Source organism: Mytilus edulis, chromosome 1, assembly GCF_963676685.1.
Source record: "Mytilus edulis chromosome 1, xbMytEdul2.2, whole genome shotgun sequence".
NCBI classification, from domain to species: domain Eukaryota; kingdom Metazoa; phylum Mollusca; class Bivalvia; order Mytilida; family Mytilidae; genus Mytilus; species Mytilus edulis.
Window position 1 is genome coordinate 35584169 of NC_092344.1, and position 21515 is coordinate 35605683.

At 32.2% G+C, this 21515-nt stretch overlaps 3 protein-coding genes across 9 annotated transcripts in view; 2 read left to right on the forward strand and 1 right to left on the reverse strand.

Moving 5' to 3' along the window:
• Positions 1 to 7117, reverse strand: part of LOC139511794 (lipoxygenase homology domain-containing protein 1-like) — a 74016-nt gene extending 66899 nt beyond the window's left edge. For 5 of the 6 annotated variants that reach the window (XM_071298922.1, XM_071298914.1, XM_071298905.1 and 2 more), the window contains exons 1-8: positions 7011 to 7117; positions 4101 to 4993; positions 3362 to 3566; positions 2675 to 2838; positions 2237 to 2323; positions 1706 to 1838; positions 817 to 968; positions 308 to 386 (exon numbers count right to left, since the gene is read on the reverse strand). In XM_071298922.1, the coding sequence (XP_071155023.1) occupies positions 308 to 386; positions 817 to 968; positions 1706 to 1838; positions 2237 to 2323; positions 2675 to 2838; positions 3362 to 3566; positions 4101 to 4952 (1672 nt within the window). In that variant the 5' untranslated portion in view covers positions 4953 to 4993; positions 7011 to 7117. Of the gene's footprint in view, positions 1 to 307; positions 387 to 816; positions 969 to 1705; positions 1839 to 2236; positions 2324 to 2674; positions 2839 to 3361; positions 3567 to 4100; positions 4994 to 7006 lie in introns of all 6 variants that reach the window. The other variant, XM_071298882.1, reaches the window with a different exon arrangement.
• On the forward strand, positions 7090 to 17829 carry LOC139511828 (uncharacterized protein C8orf74 homolog). Of its 2 annotated transcripts, none has more exons than XM_071298943.1 (5): positions 7090 to 7208; positions 12576 to 12768; positions 13595 to 13998; positions 16157 to 16298; positions 17431 to 17829. In XM_071298943.1, exons 2-5 carry the CDS (start codon positions 12642 to 12644, stop codon positions 17553 to 17555), a joined length of 798 nt encoding a protein of 265 aa, XP_071155044.1. In that variant the 5' UTR covers positions 7090 to 7208; positions 12576 to 12641; the 3' UTR covers positions 17556 to 17829. The 2 variants fall into 2 exon arrangements, with proteins under 2 accessions (XP_071155044.1, XP_071155034.1); XM_071298933.1 differs by lacking the exon at positions 7090 to 7208 and adding an exon at positions 7235 to 7357.
• A 361-nt stretch (positions 17830 to 18190) lies between these two features.
• Positions 18191 to 21287, forward strand: LOC139512324 (uncharacterized metal-dependent hydrolase YabD-like). Its single transcript, XM_071299889.1, has 2 exons — positions 18191 to 18220; positions 20601 to 21287. Exons 1-2 carry the CDS (start codon positions 18191 to 18193, stop codon positions 21285 to 21287), a joined length of 717 nt encoding a protein of 238 aa, XP_071155990.1.
• Positions 21288 to 21515: the final 228 nt, after the last annotated feature.

The window sequence follows — 21515 nt, forward strand, 5'->3', positions numbered from 1 at the left end:
TGTATTTTGGAGGGTAGGAAGGGAAGTTTAATTATGGAATGTGGGTCATGTGTTTTTTTCATCATGCATCTATCTCCATTACACAAAATTATCTAAAAGAAGGTTCTTGGTTGTAGTGATATTTTGAACGTTTCTTCCTACTCTCCCACAAATACAGAGACATGAAAGTAAAATGTGTAAAAAGAGATTACGACATGGCAAGTATATAGTAGAACTCTGCACATGTATGATTGGAAATGGAATAGCCCTGACATATTTATTGGTTGGAAGCACATTAAATTATTTTACAGTTAATGATATTTCTTACCATTGCCTGTACCATCGTGACCAACAATGATCCTCTTCAGATGTCCTAGAGAAACAGCTTCCACAGTAAACTTGTTTGTCTGAAAATAAATAAATACAAGCTACAAAGTTACATGCCAAATGAAATAAATAATGTTCAGTAAGAGATACTTAATATAGATTCAATGTAAAAATTGGTTTTATTTCAGTTCATTTTTTTTAAATTTTTTTTTTTAGGGGGGGGAGGGGGAATTATATATCTTAAATCAAACAGAGACATCTGCTTTTGCACAAAGTTTGTTGAAATCTTACAGGAAAAAAAAACCCTGATGCATCTGATCTAATAATTAGACTTTAGGTTTTCCATGTTGTGTTTTAAGTTCTTTTGTTTGTTTGTCTTTTTTCTTTTTTTTAGCCATTGCGTTGTCAGTTTATTTTTTAAGTATGAATTTGAATGTTCTATTGATATCTTTTGTCTCTCATCTATATTCTTGACAAACAAAAAATAACCCTTTCTTAAGATTAACTTACCTTTCCTTTTTTAAATAAGTCTACTTTGTCTTTGGAATAGAGTTGTCTGACTCCAGTGTCTCCCCTATCACCATATATGGTAATGTAAACATTTGCATCTGTGCCAGCATTCCATAAATCACCTGTCACGCATGTTACTTCATATCTTATTGCTAAAATAAAAATAGCATAATATTATGATTTTAAATATTTCCTATTAAATTATTTTATTGATTTTAAAAGAGAATTACAAGACAAAAAGCAGAATATGGAAAAATCCGATTTTTTTTATTAATGTACATGTAACATATCACTGGAGATTAGTTGAAGATTAGAAGAAGATTCAAGCACTCAATTATCAAATATCGCATATGATAACTTGGTTCTTTTTGTAAAACACCAAAGAAACCAACACTTCAAATCAGGTCAGTATAGATTGTATACCTTTAGTTAAAATTTAGGTTGAAAATAAAGTTTAGATTAAACAAAGTTTGATGTGAAGTAGAATAAATGGCAATATGACACTTTATCACTGAATACAAATAATAGCAAATGTGACTGTAAAATAAAACTTATCAATTAAAATATCAAGATGTACCCCATTAACAAGAATATTATTATGTCCATAGTACATGGATGCCCCACTCGCACTATCCTTTCTATGTTCAGTGGACCATGAAATTGGGGTCAAAACTCTAATTTGGCATGAAGATTAGAAAGATCATATCAAAGAGAACATGTGTACTAAGTTTCAAGTTGATTGGACTTCAACTTTTTCAAAAACTACCTTGACCAAAAACTTTATTCCGAAGAGGGACAGACAGACGAAACAAACATCAAACTATGCTACTCCAAGGCATAGAAGCTATTTTTAAACATGTTACTTACAAGGCATCATGTATATACTAACCTGGCAATATAGGTTCTCCCTTTCTAATGGCTGCTATTTCTCTTGTTATTTCTCCATCATCTTCGTCTCGTGCCATCCACCTATGGCAGGTAAACGTTAGCTCTTCACTAGTATCAATATCAAACATTTTTACCTGTAAAATACAAACTGATGTTAAGATTCAAGCAAAGCTCAGAAATAACAGGGCTTATTTTTCAATTAGTCTGAACATTTGTGCCAAAATGTTAATGAATTTTTGGTAGTACTTTTTCAGGAAGATTGACCGCTGTAACAAAAAAGAACCCATTAAAAAGAGACCCAATGGATCACTACAAAGAAGTGCGGTTTTACTTTAAAATCAATACTCCTACAAAATAGTCAGCATTATGATAATCAAATCTTAAACAATACAATGACGATATTTTATATATTTCAAATGGGTAACTCTTTTTAAAACAATCTTTTTAAAAACATTGAAAATGCACCAAATGTTTTGCTATAAAGCATACCTCAAACATTAAGTTTAAAGACAAAACTATTTATAACACCTACCTCATCACATAACCATCCAGGAGAATCACCAGAGTCATCATGTCCAATCCTTATCTTGTATACTTCACCAACATTTCCTACATTTACCTGCAAAATTAAGTTTCATCAATTACATACAATATTAATGTGAAGCTTAGAATCTGGATTTTTCACAATGCAATAAATGTAAATCTTGTTTTCAAAATATCTCGTTTGAAATTTTAACTAAAGCAAGCACAGTTGGGGTAATTGCGCACCAAAATGTACATTGTGTACTTTTTGCTTCTTGTTCCATGCATGATGAATGAAATTGTATATCCTTAATTATTAAGAGTCTTTGGAGTTTCAATAACCTGTCACTACATTAAAAATAACCAGCACAAAGTGTTCCATAATCAAGCTCTTCTCTGTTAGAACCATGAACAATAATAAAAAGTTAGATCTGAAAGTTAATCTTACATCAAATTCATCAACTGTACCACTCTGAAAATTTTCTCCATCACCAGTACCAAGTGATATTGGTCCAGAATTTCCTTTATGACCATAAACAGTAAGAGTTACTTGAGCTTGTGTACCAGCATGTCGATTCTTGTTTGTTATAACATTTACTCTCCATCTTCCCTCTAAAAAAAATATCATATATAAAAAAAATCATATAGTATTTGCAATATGATCTATTGCTCACTTGCATGCGACGCAGCATAGGTGACAATAAGACTAAGAACTAAATCATTGCTGTGTTATTTTTATTTACAGCGGGTTTTTTTGTTTACACAAATTAAAAGCATCAAGGAAATACAAAAAGTTGACTGTCATGGTATATCTGCCTCACATATGGCCAATGACTTTTCAATCTATCAATGCTGATGCCCTGTCCTTTGTTTTTTGTTTACTACATCAACTTAACACTGGTGTTTCACTTGTCATAAGAAGCATAGCGGTTGCTAGCTGTGGAGCAGGAACTGATTAATGTACTGAAGTTATTCCCTGTTTTTAAATAGGATAAGACTCAATCTTTAATTTTTCTCTTGTGTTTTGTAGATTGTTGGTTGTTTTTTTTATCTCAAGTTGTTGTTTGTCTTTTCTCATGGTTTTTAACTGTACTTTTAATATCTACCTAATTATTTTTACATATAAAAAGATTACTTGTATTTGCAAGTCTATCCCTTCTTGTTTTCATTCTGCTAGCTACCATATCAGATCCTCTGGTACCCATGCCAGTTCTAGAGAAATTTCTTGATGTGGCCTGGCTTCCTCTTGAATCATAAGAACCTTCCATATTCCTGAATGGTTCCCGTCCAGCTGCAATCAATACATCTGGTCCACTGAACAGGTTACCTAAACTCAATATCTATAAAATACCAAAATATATTTATGTGGTATCACCTTTTCATGTGTTTTCTTCATATTATTAAAATTTACATATTCAATAAACATTGGTACAATATCAACCAGATATAGTAGCCACTCCCCCCTCCCCCTTATAACTTGATACATTCATTTACGTAACATTTGATACAGTTACTGTTCATTAGCCGATATGTACATTGTTCCGAATGTTCGTCACAATACTACATTTAATAAATAGGGTATAACAAGCATGTTGTTTGACTGTTATACAAGTGAAAGGTTACATTGTAGCTAGCTATAAAACCAAATCTAATCCACCGTTTTCTACATAAAGAAATACCCGTTCTAAATCAGGAATATGACAGTTGTTATGTTAGAGCTTTTGATGTTGCCATTTGATAAGGGATTTTTTCGTTTTGAATTTTTCTTGGAGATCGGAAATTTTTGTATTTTACTTTTTGCAGCAAAAATTTGCATACCAAAACCCAGTTAATGAACATGAATCTGTTCAAAATAAAAACATGATAATGCATACCCTTCTGCCTTCTATTGTGTATAATCTCCAAATAGCTGTTTTAAACATATCACTTAAATCTTTTAAAATCTGTTCAAAGTTCTGAGCTGTTTTTCTGTTAAATAACATCACATGGCGATTTGTAGGTTCACCATTGCGTAAAATTGTCACTTTCTTTGGTTGATTTCTATTATATACACTTGTCATGTCGTAATCTCTTTTTACACGTTTTACTTTCATGTCTCTGTATTTAACATCTTCCTTTAGTATATCATTATAAGCCCTCCTACCACTTGGTGGGCGTGTCATAAACCAAGACGGATTATGGTGAACTCGGTTAATATTCAATGGTCTACATCTGTTTCTGTTTGAAGAGCAAACATATTTACCATCATGAGTTAACCCATCCAGATTTGAAATGGCATCACTTCCCCCAGGTGTATATACACTTCTAACACCAAATCCTAAGCCAGGAATTTTTTTAGATAATTCTAAGAGCAAGACATCCCATTTTTTATATTTTCTAGGGTTAACAGGAATTTTGACACCAGAAAATGTATAGTCTTGTTCTTTGTAAAAGTAACATGTCTTGGCATGGTCAGGTGCTGTAAAAGATTTACGCATATCTAATTCTGTATCCTGACCCGTTCCCATCTCAACCACACTCCTCGCATCACTGATTGGAGGTAGTCTATTTCTAGGCTTCTTTTTTGGGGAAGGTTTATCATCTTGTCTGTCCTTTTTGGTAGCTGCTGTTGATGGTTTACTGTCTAACTTTGAGTCTGATCCTTTTGATTCTGCTTTTGATGTTTTGCCATCACTCTTCCCATCATTGTCAACAAACTTATCTTTCCCTTTCTTCTTTTTATCCATGGTAAGTACTAAGTTTTCTTTAGTTTTTACATCAAGATTCTCTAAAATAAATAAGGATCGAGAAATGTCAAATTCTTGTTGTCAACAAATCGTGTAAAATGGGCATGAAAAATTGTAAATAAAACATCACTTAATTACATATTGGTCAAAGAAGCCAAACTGCTGTAACAATACTTATATAGATATATTGGCACTGGTTTTAACGAGTCCCAGCCATTGATAAATATATAGCTCTTTGATATAAAATCTGGCAACAGTTTTATATGTAATGTATTAAAGGGTAAACTGGTTTGAAAGAAGACTGAATGATGTGTGTTTTTAAAACCGTTAAAAAAAATTACAGTGACTGTCACAAAAATTACCCACAATTTAACTTGAAGGTTCAGAGATAATCAAAGATCAAAATTATTAGATATCATTTTCTAAAGGTTTCAGCATGAATATACTAATTTAACATTGCAGATAGGCTCCATTTCATTCTCATGTTTGAATAGGTACTAAATAAAAAAAGTTATTATATTTACTTTGTCATTTAGTTTATAAAGTGTCACAAACTCTCATGTGAAGTGTCAGATTCCCAAAAATTGAACAGGGGATCAGTGCCTTCTAAGAAAGATACATGTATGAATCTGGCATCCATCCAAGTACCTGTTTGCCCTAATCATTATCTGTTCGCCAAGGGTCCATTAGCCGTTATTTTTATTCCTGCTATTGTTGTCTAGTTGCATAATGATAACTATAGTTAGTTGAAAAATTTGCTGATTATTTGTAATGCTGCAACCAAATAATTATTTTCCTTGGATTTGCATAGTACTAATACAATGTCTTTCTTTTTATTGATATTTGTTAACAAATTATTAATAATTCTTGTCAGTCAATTTTATGCAGCATAATAATAAATGTACTGTTAAATCTTTTTCATGATTTACAATTCGTCCATCACTATATTTACTCACTACAAGCCATTCAAGCTGACTTGTGTATCAAAATAAAATGTTGTTTTTATTGTTAATCCATCAATGAAAGATTATATTGCATTAACCAGTGAGAATTAATTTTATGAACAGTTTATGCTCCAAAATAAGCCATCAACTTTTAAATATTTATATGTGCAGGTGTTTTCTTAAATTTCGAGAATTTATATACCATATAGAGTATGAAAAAGTTTATTAAACCCAGGGCGAACAGACACTAAGGACACTAAGGACAAATGGACTCGTGTAATAAGGGCGAACGGACATGATATCAAAAGACAATCTGCTTAGGGTATATATGTAACAGTGGTCACTTTGTTTACTTGTTTATTCAATTTATTTGAGAAAATTTGCTAATGTTGGTAATTCAAAGTTGCGTAAATCTGTATCCTGAGATTTTGTCCGGCTGAGCTTCGTCTTCTCGCACTAAAAATAGGACCTGTTACAATGACAAGTTCATTTACTCAGCACCACCGTATTTGTGTATTAACTGTATATTTCTTGTACATGTTGTATTCAACCAAATATGTATTTAAATAAATGTCCCAGTACTTAGTCCAAATAATTATGATGTCTTGATAGGCTATTATAATTATTTTCTTTGACGCCTTACTTTCACGTAAGGCGTCAAAGAAAAAAAATTTAATAGCCTTTCAAGACGTCATAATTATTTGGACTAAGTACTTAGGTAGACAATGGAAAGACAAAGAAGTCTTTATGATAACACACTCCTAGGACTATTAGTATTACATATATTTTTCAATTTTAAACTGTGATTTTCTGTCCTGACTACTATCAAACTCAATGGTTGCCACAGAACTAATATAGCAGATGTATGAGGTAACAATTGAATGTAAAATTATCATGACAGAAAGCTCAAATTAAGTTGCAAGAAGGGAAAACTATGACAGCATATGAGTGAACAGATATGAGTATATTTTTCTTGTTTATCTTAGTTTCTGAATAACTTTTTGCATTATTTCGGTAATAACAACATCTCAATAAATGATTAATGTCACTGTTGCCAGTGTTGGAAGTTAATGTGATAAAATAATTACAGCAAAATAGTTTGGAAATTACCTACATTATTATTTTGTGAATTGCATTTTCTAACATGTTTTCGTATCGAGTGACAAGCATCTGTCAATCTCGTTTCCAGTCATGTGACATCAAAAATTATTGATAACTTTATCCTGTTATTACTTTGTTTTCATGTTTTCTATGACAAAAAGATGAAAACAAATCAATTATGTTATCATAAAGATGGTCTGGTAAAGCAATTGTAAGTTTAATACATAATTTAGTTGTAAAAACACTTTTCCGAAAACCAGAAGAAATCGAGATTTGAACGAGAACTCGTCAAAGCTTGGTAGCAACAAAATGGTGGACAAACTGTCAACAAGTGCTGTGCAAGAAATTGCCGGGCTTTCGGTACGAATACTATACAGACAACTGATAAAAAGTGAAAACGAACAAACTAGATTTTACATCTAGGAATTTAACCTTTATTTCACAACATTCATTTAGCTGTCATTCCTTGTAACATGCATAATTTCACTTTTTTCAGTTTTTGTTTTCTGATTTTGATGTCCTAAGGGGAATCCATGACAAATCGCCCCACTGGCAAATCGGCCCACACCTAATCGCCCCACTTTTTCACAAAAGATGCAATCCCGTTATATATCTTTGTCCCTGCCCACGTCAATACCTTTGAAAACCTAAGTGAAGTGCTATAAAATCAAATTGCTGTTAAAATAAAATTGAGAATGGAAATGGGGAATGTGCCAAAGAGACAACAACCCGACCATAGAAAAAAACAACAGCAGAAGGTCACCAACAGGTCTTCAATGTAGCGAGAAATTCCCGCACCCGGAGGCGTCCTTCAACTGGCCCCATAACAAATATATACTAGTTCAGTGATAATGAACGCCATACTAATTTCCAAATTGTACACAAGAAACTAAAATTAAAATAATATAAGACTAACAAAGGCCAGAGGCTCCTGACTTGGGACAGGCGCAAAAATGTGGCGGGGTTAAACATGTTTGTGAGATCTCAACCCTCCCCCTATACCTCTAGCCAATGTAGAAAAGTAAACGCATAACAATACGCACATTAAAATTCAGTTCAAGAGAAGTCCGAGTCTGATGTCAGAAGATGTAACCAAAGAAAATAAACAAAATGACAATAATACATAAATAACAACAGACTACTAGCAGTTAACTGACATGCCAGCTCCAGACTTCAATTAAACTGACTGAAAGATTATGATTTCATCATATGAACATCAGGCACAATCCTTCCCATTAGGGGTTTAGTATCATACCATCATAACATATATGAGAAGAACATAACCCGTGTCATGCCAACAACTGGTTTTTGAATAAATGTGTTTAGTTCCGATGCAAAGACCCTATAAGTGAATCAATATTAACGCCAAAATATGCAATCTTTAATGACATGACAACAGTCTCGTAACTATATTCCTTCTTAATAAGTCTATTCAAAGGTTTTGTTAGTTTTTGAGGTGAATACTGACACCTTTGTGCTTTATAAAGAATATTTCCATAAAAAATTGGATGTGAAATACCTGAACGTATAAGAAGTCTGCATGTTGAGCTATATTTACGAATGATGTCCTTATACCGATGATAAAATTAAGTAAATGTTTTGACTAGTTTGTGATATCGAAAACCCTGGTGTAATAATTTTTCAGTAATACATAAATTTCTCTCGTTAAAATCGAAAACATTGTTACATACACGAGCGAATGGTACAAGTTGAGATATATAAACGTTTTTGCAATAAAGTTATATATAAATGTTAATCACGCATGTTTAATTGTATGGTTATGATACAATTAACAGGTTTCTTTTCGATTGTTATACAAATAACTAAGCTTACAAGTATAAAGTTATTCTACAATAATGATACAAAAATGTATTTGCAATTATATTTTAAGAATGTTAAAAAAGTTTAATAAATTTTGTGTTTTTTTTTTTAGTATTCTGTGTAGATTACAAAAATCAAAATAAGTAGATTTTTCCTTTTTTTTCAATAAGTGGGGCGAGTTGACGGGAAAATTAACTGGATTTAACACTTTTCACAAGTGAGGCGATTTTTTTAAAAAGTGGGGAGAGTTGGTTAACCAGGTTGGAGCGATTTTTTTTCCGCTCTATGTCCGTCCGTCCGTCCGTCCTATAGTGATCAGTCTGTCCGTCCGTCCTATAGTGATCAGTCTGTCCGTCCGTCCGTCCGTCCGTAACACTTTAACTTTGTGTCCGCTCCATATCTAGAGAACCATTATGATTTCATACTTTATACTTTACATGTTTATTAACCACCACCAGAGGGCGTGTCATGATGTATGTACAACTTCCTAGGTCAAAGGTCAGGGTAAAAAAACTTTGGTTTCAGTTGACAACCCTGTGTCCTGTGGTGAAGATCGTGTCCGCTCTATATCTTGAGAACCGTTATCATTTCAAAGTTTATACTTGACATGTGTATATGAACCAACACCAGAGGGTGTGTCATAATTTATGAACGACTGCCTAGGGCAAAGTTCAAGGTCAAAAACTTTGGTTTCAGTTGACAACCCCATGTCCTATGGTAAAGATCGTGTCTGCTCTATATCTTGAGAACCGTTATCATTTCAAAGTTTATACTTGACATGTATATAAACCAACACCAAGGGGTGTCATAATTTATGTGCAACTTCCTAGGTCAAAGGTCAAGGTCAAAAACTTTGGTTTCAGTTGACAACCCCATGTCCTATGGTAAAGATTGTGTCCGCTCTATATCTTGAGAACCGTTATCATTTCAAAGTTTATACTTGACATGTTTATAAACCAACACCAAAGGGTGTGTCATAATTTATTTACAACTTCCTAGGTCAAAGGTCAAGGTCAAACACTTTGATTTCAGTTGACAAACCCATGTCCTATGGTAAAGATACAATTTTTTAATGCACATTATTCACAGTGGGGCCCACACAGATGGCTCCCATCTCAATGATATCTAGTTTTTTTAATAGTGGGGCGAGTTGGTGAAAAAGTGGGGCGATTTGGTGTGGGGCGTTTTGCCAGTGGGGCGATTTGTCCTGCTTCCTCCTAAGGGAATGACCATTTAACTTCAAGGTGTTGGGTGATTATGGTTATTTCCTTAAAAAATACTCAGATCCCCAATTTGATGAAAACAAATATCCTGTGGTTGAGATGACCCAAAAAAAAATTCTAAATAGTGACATGAAATGGGAATGCGCGAATTCAAAAGTCATCTATTGGTAATACCTCATTTCCGGAATCGTGTCTTTCACAGGAAAAGATCGTAGATTTTGCACGCCTTTATGATGTTAATTACCAGATAGAGGGCACACCTGTATCCCTGCTCTTAGTCCAGCGTTACTCTGACGTCCAACGTCCGTTTTGCCAGACAAGCTGGGGCCGTTGGACGTTAGAGCTTGTCCCATATCAAAAAATGGATATTTGCCTGTCCAAAATAGATGTGCTGCTGTCGCTTCTGGTGTCGACAAACAGCCTTGGAATTATATAAATTGAGTATCAATTTGTTCATTTTTCATTTATCTCTTCATTTATGTAAGTTCATGCACATACCTGCCATCCTTTATTTTCCCATATTTAGACAATTTTCACAGTGACCCATAGATTCTGGCATTTTAACTTTCATTTTGAAAGATTGTCATGTGTTCACGAGAAAAAAGTAAGGCACAATGGACTATGGGAGACGATGTATTCAAATAACCCTAGGTCAATACCTCGTTCATTTACGATGCAAGTAATGTAAATCTCTGAGAGCTTCCGATTGTTATCGTGGTTGGCTACTAGATCTTTGATACCGATCTCCTATAAAGAAGGTAAAAAGTCATATTTGGCTTCTAAATGTTTAATACCAATCTCTTATAAAAGAGGTGAAAAAAGCATAAATGTTTGCATATTTTTGTCTCCAGGTCGTGAAGTCTTGTAACTTGACGTCCGTTTGATAGCCTTTCTACTTAATTTTGTTAATATCAAAATAAACCAATGAAATTTGATTTTTAAACAGCCATCTACAATTAGAGCCAAATAAAACTCGCATCTAAGCAATTGAAAACCATAAGATTTGCATTTATCACAGCTTTCATTAGTTGGACTGTACTTCAGATCTCTGAAAATTCAATATAATTATAAATAAGCAGTCATAGACAATCCAATGTGTAGGCCTAAGTCTGTCAAAGAAGGTTATAAATGATTTGCGACAATGCAAATACTAAACTTTAGTATATAAATAAATATCTTTAACCAATGATTTCAAAATACCAATATCTATTCAATTCACAAATATGTACTGAATAAGCATCATGTAAAATCATTAGATAAAGAAACATGAAACTTATAGTTTTAAACAAGGGAAATAACAATGACATAATTATCCAGATATGATCAATCTGAAACTGATTATACTGAGTAAGGGAGACAACTACATCTACATGTATGCAATTGCATATTCAGTCAATGTGCATCACTATGCATTATATATAAATTATGCAGCGAAGAAAAATGATTTTGTTCAATACTATGAATGTACCTATTATAAGAAATTGATGCAAACAACAGAACTAAAGGTGGAAAGAAGCAAAGATTTAAGGTCCATTCAAGATAATTGTCTTTGTCTAGTGAAAATAAGTTGCATTGCGCATTTCAACTTCCTGTAAAATATAAAGTTATTGTTCTTTTAAACCTGGTGGCAGGTAGAAAGGCTGCATTTGAAAATTAAAGTAAAAATGTCTGAATTGATGGGTCACTGTGAAAACTAACTAAATATGAGAAAATAAAGGGTGGCTGTGAGGTAGGTGAAACTTACATTAATGAAGAGATACATGAAAAATGAACAAATTGATATCCGATTTAAATAATTCCAAGGCTGTTTGTCGGCACCAGAAGCGACGAAATAGTGCATCTATTTTGGACGGGCAAATATCCACTTTTTGATATGGGACGAGCTCTGACGTCCCACAGACCCAGCTTGTCTGGCAAAACAGCCGTTAGACGTCAGAGTAATCTCGGACTACCCTGCTCTATATTGTTTTCAGCACTTTCATAATCGTCATTCTGTAGGGTAGTATAGAAATAATTAATGTTCCATAAGTACATTATCAGGATTGCTGTATGACTGAGGGAAGGTGGCCATCATTTTAGATTTTAATTTCCCAAAGATTTTGTGCAGTATAAAATAAAACGTTTTCGCCAGTTTGCTTGACATATTGCTCGACATGTGTTGGAAATTTCTATGCATACATTTTTGTCATACATGTGGTGATGGATGTCACATGACAGATTGGTCTAAAAACTGAAATCAGTCTGATCAATATTCAATTCAAATGCATGAATTCAGAAAGTACCTTACATAAACTGTAACAAAGATATTCAAATTTCTTTTTGACATTTCTTCAAATCCCTTCTTAGAATGTTTTTCTTCAAAATCGGTTCATTTTTTTTTATGCAATGTCTTCTAAATATCTTATTTTTATTCTTGCAAAATTTTTGATGTATGCACAATATTGGTGTATCAGGCACGTGCTTGTTATTCTTATTTGTATTACACTGCTGCTCAAGTAATCTCAATTCATTGTTGTTTTTTTTTTCATTTTCAGAAACAGAGAGGACAGAGAAAGCTGGCAAAACATCTTAACTTAACAGCTGATGATGGAGAACTTGATATGAGACAAGCTATACATCTTGATTTTTTATATGATAACTTAATGTTTGCTGCAGAAAAAGGATTTCCTTGGAATCATGTGTGTTTGGTTGTAAAATTTGCTGAAAATGTTCTTACTAATTCCTTAGGTACATTTGCATGTTATGTCTAATATATTTTATTTTTGAAATACAAATCTACATTTTTGTATGATAAAGTACCATAATCTCACACATTTTAAACAATAGCTGTCTTAATAGTGAAATTGTAAAATTATGCTATTTAATAAGAAACACTATGTACATTATATTGTCAAAGCAAGTTCGTAATTATTTTTGTTCATGGACATTTTTTTGGTGGAAAATGGTTTAATTATACCGGTAATATAATATCTCATTCCCCACTTCATATTTATCTGACTGAGACATCTCTACTCATGAAAGTAAATTTCCACTGTCTTATAAGTGAGTGACAGTCATATTGTATTATAAACTGAAACTCACCAATTATAATTGAGTTTTATGAATTTTCACTTTATGAAAATTATTCTGAAAAATCTAGCAAGTTCATTTTATTTTCAAGTGTTTTACTTTAAATTCACTAATTTCACTCAAAATTATCTTTAAGTCTATTCCGGAAAACAATGTATGAGTTGGTGAAGCAATTTTCTATTATCCCACCACCTATAATTTTATTTTCATTATTAACAGAATTGTATATATCCTTCTATTAAATACACACAGAAAAATATAACATTTTCCGCCTAAAATAGCCCTTAGTTTTACAGGCCGAGGGAATATCATTTCATTGTTTTAACATTTTATTTTATTTGCTCAAATAGACTAACATTAAACACATACATGACATATAGAAAATGGTAGAAATGTATTTAATGTAAGTCTTGGCGAGCAAATAAAAATAAAAAATTTACAAGATGAATTTAAAAATTTTAAATCATTCATTTTTTAATTACAGGAAAAGAATTGGTAGCTGTACTGAAGTATATTCAGTCCGAATCTACAGAGATTGGTTGTGAACTTGGAGAAAGAAATTTTAAAGTGTACATAGATTTTTTATTTTCAACTTTCCTTCAACACATTAAGTTATTTCAGTTTGTATTTACACGTGAGCGTGAACGAATGTCCCCTAATGTACAGTTAGAAATCATTCCTCCAAAATCATCTGAATCTTTAAAAGAAGCTAAAGAAGTCAAAATTTGGGACTATCAACAAAATTATGAAGGACTTCAAAGAAAGGAAACTGAAAAACAGAATGAACGGTTGCTTAAAAAACAATATATAGCAGAAACTGCAGATAAACGATTGGAAGAATCAATGAAAAAAATTGAAAGTAAAAAGGAGGAAAAATTTACAAAAGAGGTAAGCAATCCATTTTTAATCATCATCTTTGCATAACATACTGATTTTAGTATATGATTGTCTTATATTTACCTATCTTTATTCAAAATCTTTATTTAGCAGTTCATACCTGCCAACTTTTCAAAATGCCCACGGGGGCTTTGCGTACAAGATGACTGCCATAGTCCTAAAAAACCTTCAAGGGGGCCTTCAAATACATTTTAATGTTGTTTTTTGGCTTCTTCATACTTTTATAAGCCTAATGTCTTATAAAAGTAATTGTTTTGTTTAAAATTGTGGACAAAATTGATCTTTCAAAATTTCAATTTGGGAGCCTCCATGGGGGAAATCCCCCACAAATAGTGACAGTTGGCAGGTATGGCAGTTATAGGATTGTCAAGTTAAAATCATTTTATTTTTATCCAAATGAATCTGAATTATTATAATTTATATAATCTATTATGTAGATTTACCAATTTCTCACCCAACACTTTCACTAAAATTAATTTGGCTCGTTTAATTTTCATAAAATTTTGATGAAGTATTTACTTTGACCCTTTTGACAAAAATATAAAAAATTCAAAAAATTTGAACCAACCAATTTGTCAAAAATATTACACTGGTTATATAGCAATTTTGACAAACACTGATTTTGATCATTGAGAAGCTTAATATTCCCTTAACAACAAAAAGTAATTAAAACGTTTTGCTGATTTTACAGAGTTATCTCCCTGTAGTGTTAGGTACCACATTCAACATTAAGGAGGCTTGCAGGTACAAAAATTTCAGCAAAATATCAAACATTTGTTTTTTCAATACAAATTTTATTTATTACACAATTAGTTATTACTTTATGATATGGTACAAAAATCACCCAAAAAAATCGATTCGGTTTGGTCCCAGATGACTTATAAATTGGGTATATCATTGAAAAAGCTCCAAATTATCTCCCTTTGCTGCAAAAATGCCATATTTTGGCATTAAAATTGAAATATCTTTTTTAACTCATCGGTGACCTATATTTTTTATTATTGTTTTCAAATAAGCTGTACATAAACTAAATAATTGTAAATTTAAGTGATTTCTGTAATTTAGTTCTTTTTTTATTTCGATATTATCTCTATTTCTCCTATTAGTTCAACAGAAAAAAAGGACATTAACAAAAATGTATGCTTCTTTCGGAGGCAGATTGTGAGCTTAAATGAACGGTGACCCCATTTTTTATTTCATTTTTCTATTAAGTATATGATAAAGTTCATTTATAAAAAAAAAATAGCGAAATCCTATATTAGGGAAAAAAAATTATTTATACCCACGAGCCCCCTTAAAATATAAATTATTCCATTATTCTGATAACCTTTTTTTCTTCAGTAAACAGTACATGTACTGATATTTCACTTGAAAGGCAGTCAATGGCAGTGCTAATCTTTCTTCTCTAAAATTTTTATCAGAAAAAAAACAGTAAAGTGCAGAATTTGCTGCACCTCCATCATGACAGATTTGTTATTGAATATTGTCAAAGAAATTCCTGAAGGTCTGATATCTCATGAGGATTTTGTTATTGAATTTGTGTAACAATTTCTGAAATTTCATTATCTGCTTTCTTATTGTTTACAGTGCATTTTGTACAATTTTTCAGTAATTTCATTTCTTATAATGTACACATCATCATAGCTGTAATATGTAAATTTGGGAATTCCAGTAAAAATTTGTTGACTGAAGAAAAATTTTAGACTTATTATTGGTTGAACTTGCTGTGAATCAATCCTTCATGATTTTGTATGAATTATTTTTTTAATCGCAGCCATATTCTTTTTATTTAGTTTCTTATGAAATTACAAAGGAGCAACCGTCTAACACATAAACATACATATTAAAATCACATATAAAGTTTGTATAACACATCTTTTTGCTCAATGTTTTTGATGATATCTGATTATTACAATTTAATAGTTTTGGTAAATTTTACATTCCTTAGTTACATGCACTTTGTAGCCTGAAGGTGAAAAAAAGTAAGAAAAATAAATACATAACAACTTAAAACTGACAATGACTGGCTGATTTTATTTGATGAATTTTTCATACTTAGGATAATTTGAATAAAATTTTAAAGAATTAAAAAAAATCAAATTATCCTATCTTCTACTAAATAGTACATGTAATGTATTTATTTTTTTAGACAATTACAGATATACTTAAAGAAGTAATAGGAACTTATACTGCCAACACCTTAGACAATATGAAGTGGAATATTGAAGATACCAAAGAGGATTTAGAGATTAAATTACAGAAAACAAGTCTACCTAGACCTCAAGCCTTAGGTATTGTTATGTTTTTGTTTGATTGAAATATATTAAAATAATACTCTTAGTACTGTATTTATCTTTTCAACATCAGCATGTTCATATTACAAATGGACTGGGTCTACATTGTATTGTAAAAAAATAAGCAATATATAAAAAACGATATGTAGTATGTTTGCTAATGCGACAACTTTCCACCCAAGTTCAAATGAAGTGGATGAAAGCAATTATCGGCAACAGTGCAGCCTTCAACAATGATTATTATTATTATAAATCGTTGGATACCAATTTAAGTGGATTTCTGGGGTACAGGTGAACCACGAAATTAAATGATTAACGAATAACAAAAATTCTATAAGCTTGTAAGCAGACTTCTGTAAAACCACAAAATTACATATCCACGATCATGTAAGTTTTCCTTAATCCTAGAAAATTGGTACCCACAGTATATGACATGTAAAATATAAAACAATTCAATTGAAAAAACTACGGTAACTGCCCAATGTATAACAAAACGATTAAAGGGGCACTACATGTAGCTGTCAAATTCATGTTCACCAGTCTGTTTAATTTCATATTATATATATTAAAAATACATGTATATGTTAATCATCATTTTTACCTGTACTTTGTGGATGAAATCAGTCATCAAATGATTTACCTTTGTTTCACCTTCAATGTTGACATTCTATTACTATAAATAGCTCAACACTAACAATGCATGCATTATCCATCTCTAGCTAAGGGGTTAAATTGAAGTTCACATGAATACAGATTCAATGAGGTCCAATTATTCACTTCCAAGTGATTAATTCATCATCAATGTTTCTTGGCCTATTTTGTCAATAGTGAACCTAACTGGTCGATAAAAGCAAATTATCATTTCACTATTTCACTTTCATTAATGATTGAACCAAAAAAAAATCATATTTTAGACTTTTTATATACCTCATAGCTAGTGCCCCTTTATTGAAAAACAAATATGACAGACATGAACCAATAGCAGGCTCCTGACTTGGGACATGTACATACAGATTATTGTGAGGTTAAACATTTCTGAAGGCACCAACCTTCATATGAACTGGAACTGTAATTGTTAAAACACCAGCAAGTCCAATTGAATTGAATTCTATCTTTTTTTTCATTTCAGGTGCTCCCCCACGTTACACCTTGAAACCCAAAACTCCTGGATCACCTCCAAAAGCAGCAAAGGCCATGAAATCAGCATCTCCAGACCGTAAAAAATCAGGTTCTGGACGATCACGTAAAAAGTAAAAAGATGTATAAAAATAACTTGTATAAACTCTTAAAAAAAGAATAGAATCCAACATTCAGATGAACCAATTGTTTGAATAATCATGGTGATTTTAACCATTATACATATTCAGGATTGTACAAAGATTGTTTTTTTGTCTGTGGATAAATGCATTTAGTTTTGTCAGTGAATATGTATTGCTGCCTTCCATTGTTGTACATTTAACTATCATTTTGTTGAAAAAATTAAATTTAATGATGTTGTTTTTGTTTTAAATAAATTATTTACACTAAATGGTTATATCTCATTGCATTCTTCTTTAAAATCATTAATTACTGCTATAGGTTGCATTTCTGTAAATATTGACAATGTATTTTCCCATAGGAACTCCCTTTAAGGCTAAAACTGTACCACTTTTACTATGATATCCTAGAATGGAAAGTTCATATGCACTACTATTTTTTTCCAAGGTCAAAATATAGGGCTGTGCGGCATATTTTCAACGTTTATATGCCCCGAACTTCTAAGAGTTTAAACTAACACTTAATTTTTTGAACTACCAATACCTCAACTGTAGGGTTACCACAGATTTCAATATAAACAATATTCACATGTATAGTTTACTAGTAACATTCCCAAGTTATGTCTCTATGAGATGCAACCTACAGATCAGAACTGGGAACCAGTATGTTAACAAAATTAATTATCTATGAATATTCTATATCTCTCCAAAAGAGGCATGGTTTGAGAAACAGTTGTATTTACAAAGTGCAACCTATATATACCTTAAAAGTTTATTTGCTTACCATTGGCTTCCATTAGCATTTTCAAGTCTGTGTCCATTGCATGATTTCATAACGCATTATTATCATGTAACTTATTGACAAAATTGCTTTGCAGTTTTGAAATGTCAACAAACAATAATATGACAACAAAGAATCCTACCAAGTATAAAAGCTTTCTGTCAAAGATCTCTAAAATTGATGAGCTTAAGGTGGTACCTAACACTACAGGGAGATAACTCTGAAAAATCAGATAAACGTTTTAATCACGTTGTGTTGTTAAGGAAATATTAAGCTTCTCAATGATCAAAATTAGTGTTTGTCAAACTGCTATCTATCCAACCATTTTTTTCCGAGAAATTGATTGGTTCAAATTTTCTGAATTTTTTATATTTCCTTCATAGGGTCAAAGTAAACATTTTGTAAATATTTAATGAAAAATTAAACGAGCCAAATTAATTTTAGTCAAGGTGTTGGGTACCAGTTGTGCCATGGCAAAAAAGACAAGTGCTACCTTGCTGTTGCTTATATATTTTATTTTGTCTTGTTTGCTTGGGTTGCCAGCTTATTGACTTACCAAAATATTGTATCCAATTGTATAGTACAGTATATCTTAGTTGAAAGATGGTAGTAGATTGTCCTTGTTCTTTCTAATGGAAGACCTTTCAAAACTAAGGGACTAATGCCTTAAGGTAGTATAAATGTAAATAATTGTTAAACCAATGGTAATAAAAAATACAGTATGCCAACAACAGTGTCCAATCAATCTCATAATACAACAGATTTTTTTAAAAACTGAATCTTAAAAAAACAAGAGTGCACACACTGAAATGTCTCGCCTTCTATACTAATCATTGATATTATGTTGATAGTCCTAAGTATAAAGCTAAGCTATTACAACTGTCACATAAACTTAACATTAACCAAGATAACTAAATAAAGACCAATGAACCTTGAAAATGAGGTCAAGGTCAGATGAACCATGCCAGGCAGACAAGTACAGCTAACAATGCTTCTATACAACATATATAGTTGACCCATTACTGATAATTTAAGAAAAATAGACCAAAACACAAAAACTTAACACTGTGCAATGAACCGTGAAAATGAGGTCACGGTCAAATAAAAACTGCGCGACTGACAAAAAGATCATAAAATATTTCCATACACCAAATATAGTTGACCTATTGTATATAGTATTAGATAAAAAGACCAAAACTCAAAAATTTAACTATTACCACTGAACCATGAAAATGAGGTCAAGGTCAGATGACACCTGCCAGTTGGACATGTACACCTTACAGTCCTTCCATAGACTGAATATGCTAGCCCTATTGCTTATAGTATCTGAGATATGGACTTGACCACCAAAACTTAACCTTGTTCACTGATCCATGAAATTAGGTCCAGGTCAAGTGAAAACTGTCTGACAGACATGAGGACCTTGCAAGGTACGCACATATCAAATATAGTTATCCTATTACTTATAATAAGAGAGAATTCAACATTACAAAAAATTTTGAACTTTTTTTTCAAGTAGTCACTGAACCATGAAAATGAGGTCAAGGTTATTGGACATGTGACTGACGGAAACTTCGTAACATGAAGCATCTATATACAAAGTACGAAGCATCCAGGTCTTCCACCTTCTAAAATATAAAGCTTTTAAGAAGTGAGCTAACACCATGAATTCTAGCTTGATAAAACATCTATCATTCAACAGTATTGCTTCTCCCGCGATGTGTTAACACAATACATTATGAATACAAATGTCTGAAGAGTACACTGCTGTACAAGATACACAAATTACATTACAATCATAGTTTAAATTTTTTTGTATTAATTCTACCGACTAGCTGTCAGGCAAATAGTCTGCAAGGAGTTGCTTTCACAAGAGGTCATTGTATTATAATAATAAAGGTGTAGCACCACCTATTCGAACATGGTCATAAAAAAGATACCAGAAAGTCATACAATATTTAAAACAAAATAGTTCCTATCAATAAGTGTTGAAAATATTTAGATATTCTCTCTCTATCTTCTCTTCTCCATTGGAAATTACTTTCATTACTTACTTTGGACTCGGGTTACCTTGATATATCTACAGAACAACGTCTCCAACTATACATACCTCCAGTTAAAATCAACTATGTGGATTCACATTTTCATTTGGAAAAATTAAGAAGGAGAGTCGGATCTTCTGACTTTCCGCAATTCAACACTGATAAAGACCGGATAAAAAACTGTCTTCAATTTGGAATTTCAAATTACTGTTTCCCTAAGAAATGGCCAAGCAGTTCTGAACGCGAAAAAATTAGAGAAGATAAAAGGGTAAGATTGACTTTCGGCTTACACCCTAGAACAGTTAACCAGGAAAGCCCAAGAACTCTACAGATATGGCTAGAGGACTTAGAGGGATTGTTGGACTCCAAGAAAGTAGTTGCGGTAGGAGAATGTGGGTTAGATATAACTGACAGACCATCGTCAAAAGATTTTGAAAAACAAAAAGATATCCTGAGAAAGCAGGCAAGAATTGCAAAACAGAAAAGATTACCTGTGGTCATACATTGTCGGGGAAACTATGACACATCCAACGAATGCCTTAGATGTCTCACAGACAACTTACCTGCAGACCATCATATCCACAGACACTGCTTTAATGGATCGTATGCGGAATATATCAAATGGAAAATTGCATTTCCAGAGGTAAAATTTGGAATATCTCCTTTCCTACTCAATGAGATAAAATACCCCCAATTTAGGGAATTAGTATGCAAGATGGAACTAAGGGACCTGCTATTGGAAACAGACGCACCATACCTACCAGGAGCAGATGGAAGTACTGGTTCTCCATTGTTGGTGAAAGATTTGGCTGAAAAGATAGCCAACCTCCACAACGTCTCCACAGAAGAGGTGGCTAGGATAACAACAGATAATGCCAAGAAGTTATACAAAATAAAAGAACTATAGATAACATATATGACTTTGTGTACAGGATAGGTTTTAGTGTACAGAAGGACAGATTTTACCATTGATTGTTGGACAATTTTGTGTTGCGATATTTTTAATCTGTGGACATATGTATATAGTCTTATGGTGGAATTATATGGAGATGATCACTCTTGCTGAAAACGGGGAGGAATGTTGTTTTGATAAAGTTGGTATTTGGTCATACCGGAAACCGGAAATATAGATCAG